Source organism: Mobula hypostoma, chromosome 5 (genome assembly GCF_963921235.1).
Source record: "Mobula hypostoma chromosome 5, sMobHyp1.1, whole genome shotgun sequence".
NCBI lineage: Eukaryota > Metazoa > Chordata > Chondrichthyes > Myliobatiformes > Myliobatidae > Mobula > Mobula hypostoma.
Window position 1 is genome coordinate 25,639,189 of NC_086101.1, and position 6,000 is coordinate 25,645,188.

Sequence of the window (6,000 nt, forward strand, 5' to 3'; positions counted from 1 at the left end):
CCTCCCTAGAAGCTCAGGGTAAACAAGATCAACTGCTTAAAGACGGGATCAGTTGGACAATGACAATAAGGTGCTTACCTTGGGCAGGAGCAAAATGAACATAAACTGAGACGAGAAGTCCACAGATCACAGCAGGAGATGTGGCCATGCTGAGAGGAGTTGAGTACCCAGGGATGTATTTACTGAGTGTTTCAGTTTACAGCTTCAGCACAAGATCACTTCACCTTATCTCTCAGAATCTCTCAGAACTCTTATGGGCTGTGGAGGCTGGAATCAGTGCTGGTTAACCCTTTCCTTACTGGATCAAGCCCTCCATTGCCTTTGCACCTCATGACTTCATCAAAGAACAGGAGTTAATAAATTGTTAAAGAACATGAGGTGAAAGCTAATCTCCATGTTGCACAAAGGGTATCAAAGCACTGGAGAAGTTACAGATAAAACTTTAAGATTCAAAGTTCAAAGAAAATTTATTATCCAAGTACATATATGTCACTATATACAACATTCTGATTAATTTTCTTGCAGGCATTCACAGTAGAATAAATAAATGCAATAGTCATTGAAAAACTGCACACAAAGACTGACAACAAACTGCAAACAAACAAATAAATAAGTAAATAACGCTGCGAATTTGAGTCCTTGAAAGACATGGCACAGTGATACCAATGAATCGGGAAGGAGGTACAGGAGCCTTAGGTCCCACACCACCTTGTTCAGGGACAGCTATTACCCTTCAACCATCAGCCTGCTGAACTGATGGGGATAATTACACTCACCTCAACTGATCACTAAACATAGGGGGACATTCAAGGACCGTTCTCAGTATAATCAATTAATCAGTTCCTTTATTGTGTATTTACCCAGTTTGTCTTCTTTGAAGTTTTTGTTTCTGTGCAGTCTTTCATTGATTCTATTGTACTTATTACTTCTACTGCGAAGACATGCAAAAAAATAAATCTCAGGGTAGTATATGATGATAATTAATTTACTTTCACCTTTGAATCATCCTGTGCCTTGTTCTCTAGAAAGAAGAAGATGATGGAGTTTTGACCCAGATACGAGGAGTGACTCTCCCTCTCTTCTGAAAATCAGTGACTAAAGGAAATTTTACCTTGACAGAGAGGAGTCAGATGAATGTCTCCTCCAAATAAGTCACCCTTGGTGGCTCAGGACTCATAAATAGGGACAATTTGTGGGAAAAGTAAGAAGCAGTGGCACTAACTTGATGTATTTCCTGGTGGCTTAACTTTAATTTAGTTCACTGAATAGAGAGCTCAGCAAGAAGTCTTCTGTCTTACATTGTACCCAACCTGATATTAAATTAATGACTTTGATAGGCAGTGGAATCAAGTAGAGTGAGTGGAAAGTAATTGTTAGATTTTACCCAATCCCATTAGCTCCTCAATGAACATTTAATACATTTGTCACTTTGATGCAATAGGCTGAATGGTCTATACTGAATAGCTCAATCATAATTGAGTTCCGACGGATGAATTTAATATTTTTTAAATTGAGATATATGCACAGTGTAGGCCCTTCATGCCCAATAAGCCGGTGCTCACACATGAGACAAACTAAACTACTAACTTTCAAGTCATAGGAATGTTGGAGGAAACTGGAGCATCCGAAAGAAACCCATGGGGAGAATGTATAAATGCCTTTTAGACAGTGGTATGAAATGAAATGCTACATTGTCTTTGTCAGAGTGCACAGACTTCATGCAGACTTTGTTTCTAAGGGTATTTATTCAAGTGTTGGTACAGTTGGACAAGTCATGGATATGGAGATAAAAGCTTCATCAAATACACAGCTACACCTTTGTAGGGCAAGTCTCCAAAGCTGGTTATTATGGCCATGCTGCTCCAAATATCAAACATTTACTGAGTGCTTCAGTGTGGGCTTAATTGCCAAGTTTTTATTGCATTGCTGTTTTTCAAATTCCACAATGAATTCCTTTGTTTTAAGGATCACCACAATCATTGAAACAAACTGCACACTGTGCTGAGCAGGTAACAGCCTGTTTAGGAAGAGTCACTGCCTAGACTTTTATAGAGGCTGAAAGCGATCTATGTTGTCACTTATAAAGTCTTTTGCCTGAGCCACCTCCCTACTCCTCTGTGATATTCAAAGTCTCAGGAAAACCTTACCACCCACCCTGATACCATGCCTTCTTTTTTTCCATTTCCTTATCTCCCCCCCACCGACTTATTACAACCTCTTGCTTCCCTCTGCACAGATCCAATTGAATTGCAAAGTAGGCTGCAGAATGAGGAGGCTTGCTCCTGTTTCTATAATTTAGCATTTCTCCCACTCTGACCCCATATCCCACTGTGCCTTGAGCTACTGCTGAGGTATAAGTGTAATTCCCAAATCGACAGGGACTGATTAGGGATAGTCAACATAGCTTTGTGCGTGGTAGGATGTAGTCAGAGATAGATAGTAGATGTAACACTCACAAAGTGCTGGAGGAACTCAGCAGGAGAAAATCCTGCTGAAAGGTCCCAGCCTGAAATATTGACTGAATTCTTTTCCACAGATGCTGCCTGGCCTGCTGCATTCCTCCAGTATTTTATGCGTGTTACTTGGATTTCCAACATCTGCAGATTTTCCCTTGTTTGTGATTAGATTGCCGCTCAGACTGGAGGCTTGTGATTAGTGGTGTGCCTCATGGATTGGTGCTGGGTCCATTGTTGTTTGTCATTTATATCAATGATCTGAATGATAATGTGGTAAACTGGATCAGCAAATATACAGATGGTAGCAAGATTGGGGGCATAGTGGAATGCAAGAAAGACCAGCAAAGTTTCAGTGGGATCTGGACCAGGTGGAAAAATGGGCTGGAAGATGGCAGATGGAATTTTATGCAGACAAGTGTGAGGTTTTGCAATTCAGCAGGACAAAGTAGGGTGGATGTATGTGGTGAGCGGTACTGCAGCAGAATAGAGGGATCTGGGAATACAGATCCCTAATGCCTTGAAAGTGACAATACAGGTTTGATGGGTTCATAAAGACAGCTTTTGGGACATTAGCCTTCATAAACCACAGTATTGAGTGCAGTAGTTGGGATGGTATGTTAAAGTAGTGTAAGGCATTGGTGAGGTGTATTTTTGAGCATTGAGTGCACTTCTCTGAGTCATACTATGGGGATGCTATTCAGCAGCAGGGACTGGAAATCTGGTCAGAATTGATGGGAAGATGACTGCTGCTAATTACAGAGAGATCCTGGATAAAAACCTGCTAGCTTCTGCCAGGAAGTTTAAACTGTGGAGGAAATTCATCTTTCGGCAGAACAATGACCCAACGCACACTGCCAGAGCAAACATGGAATGGTTTCAAATGAAGAAAATTGATGTCCTTGAGTGGCCTAGTTGGAGTCCTGACACAATCAAACATCTCTGGCAAGACTTCAAGAAAACTGTCCGCCACCACTCCCCAACTAACTTGGCACAGCTTGGGAAATTTTGCAAGGAGGAATGGGCAAATCTCTATTAGCTTTGCTTTATTGTACGAAGGTAATAGAGACTTATCCAAAAAGACCATTGGCTTTAATTGCTGGCAGAGGTGGTCCAAATAAGTACTTAGTAAAGGGGGATGAATACTTCTGAACTGCTGATGTTACAGTTTTTGAATTTTTAGACTTTCATGCTTTATAATTTTTCCTGATTTTGGAGTGCTACTGTGAAGAAATGAGCACGTGATTCACAAATAAAAATTCTCAGTTAAATTGATCAAAATCCCTGGTTGTAATACTCATTTATATGATCAAAGGTATGAACTTGAATACTTTCTCACAGCACGGTCTATATATATACACACACACACACTTGAAAAGGTAGTGTATAAAAAGAGCAAGACTAGGTAGTGTACACAAGTCTGATGTCGGTTGGGAACAAGCTGTCCCTAAAATGGTGAGTCAATGCCTTCAGGCTCCTCCATCTCCTCCTTGATGGTATCACTGAGAAGAAGGCATATCCTGTGTGATGGAAGTCCTTAATGATGGATGCTATCCTTTTGAGGCGTTACCTTTTGAAGATGTCTTAATGCTGGGGAGGCTAGTTCCATGATGGAGGTGGATGAGTTTGTAACTTTCTGCAGCTCTTTCTGATTCTGTGTAGTGACCCCTCCATAGGAGACAGTGATGCAGCCAGTTAGACTGCTCGGCCTGTTATATCTGTAGCAATTTTCACCTCACCTCCCCCACAAAATCACACTGGTGCGCATCAGGGATGTGTTCTTAGCCCACTGCTTTGTTCTTTCTACACTTATGCTCAATGCTGATGATACAACTATTGTTGGCAGAATTTCAGATGGGATGTGAAAGAGCATACACAATTGAGATATATCAGCTAGTTGAATGATGTCGCAGCAACAACCTTACACTCAATGTCAGTAAGGCCTGAGAACTGATTGCCAACCTCAGAAAGGGTAAGATGAGGGAGCACACGCTAGTTCTCATAGAGGGATCAGAAGTGGAAAGAGTGAGCGATTTCTAGATCCTGGTTGTCAATATCTTTCAGGATCTACGGTAACCTGGACTCAACATATCGATGCAACTACAAGGAAGGCATGACAGTGGCTATATTTCATTAGGTGTTTGAGGAGATTTGGTATGTCACCAACAACACTCATAATTTTCTGGGGGCGAAGGAGGGTACTACTATACAAGATTGAAATAAACTGCAGAGAGTTGTTAACTTAGACAGCTCCATCATGGGCACCAACCTTCATAGTATCCAGGACATCTTTAAGGAGCGGTGCCTCAGAAAGATGGCATCCATCTTTAAGAACCCCCAATATCCAGATCATGCCTCATTCTCATTGCTGCCATCAGGAAAGAGGGACAGGAGCCTGAAGGTACACACTCAATGATTCAGGAACAGGTTCTTCTCCTCAGCCATCTTATTTCTGAATGGACGTTGAACCCATGAACATGAATTCACTACTTTTTAAATTTCTATTTTTGCACTACTTATTTAATTTATATACCTACTGTAATCAGTTCTTAAAATGATGTATTGTACTGCTGCCACAAAGTCAATGAATTTCATGACATGTATAGGTAATAATAAACCTGATTCTGATTTTGATTCTGATTTGCAAGAGCATTCAACGAAATACCAAGTCTCCTACTTTAAGATTCCACCTCTTTGATCAAGTTTTGCTCATCTCTCTTGTGTCCTTCTGTAAAACAGTAATGTTCATATAAATGTCATCAGTGTTGTCATTGCTGATCCTAGTGGAAAGTGATAATATTAATTTACAGTTTGTATTTATTTAGATATACCACACTGTAACAGACTCTTCCTGCTCAACAAGTCACTGTCACCCAATTATACCCAGGTGACCAATTAACCTTTTAACTGATACATCTTTGGAATCTGGGAGGAAACTGGAGCACCTGGAGGAAACTCCATCTTGTGGAGAGTGTACAAACTCCTTACAGACAGCGGTGGAATTGAACCTGGATCACTGGTGCTGTAATAGCATTATAGTCACAGCTACATTACTGTGCTACCTTAAAAGGAACAGGAATAGCCCATTCAACCCCTCAATCTGCTCTACAATAGATTCAAATAAGGCTTTGAGGGATAGAGGTGAAATGTAGGCAAATGAGTCTAGGTTAGATGGACATTTCGGTCAGCACGGATGATTTGGGCTGAAGGGCCAGGTTCTCTGCTGTATGACTATGATTCAATGAGATTGTATCTGATCAGTATCTGAAATCCTTTTGCCTTCCTCATACAATATACGAGTTCAATTTTTGTCTCCATCCTTGTCCATGAAATTGAGGATGTGCTGCAATATTGAAGCTGAAATCACCTTTAACCCCCTTTTTCCTCTTCAGGTGGGTAACAAGGATACGAGGAACTGATTGAAGAAGCTCTAGCAGTTCAATCAATGTCCTTAGCAAAACTTCTTCAGCAACAAAGAAGCACTGATCTCATTTGCTGATTGTGGGATTTCACTGTAGTTTGACAAATACTAACAAATTACTTCAGA

The 6,000-nt window shown here is 40.8% G+C and overlaps 1 protein-coding gene across 5 annotated transcripts in view; it reads right to left on the reverse strand.

The window, feature by feature from the left end:
* LOC134346159 (CD166 antigen-like) overlaps nucleotides 1–216 on the reverse strand; it is a 60,111-nt gene extending 59,895 nt beyond the window's left edge. For all 5 annotated transcript variants that reach the window (XM_063047470.1, XM_063047469.1, XM_063047468.1 and 2 more), the window contains exon 1: nucleotides 79–216. In XM_063047470.1, the coding sequence (XP_062903540.1) occupies nucleotides 79–148 (70 nt within the window). In that variant the 5' untranslated portion in view covers nucleotides 149–216. The remainder of the gene's footprint in view (nucleotides 1–78) is intronic.
* Nucleotides 217–6,000: the final 5,784 nt, after the last annotated feature.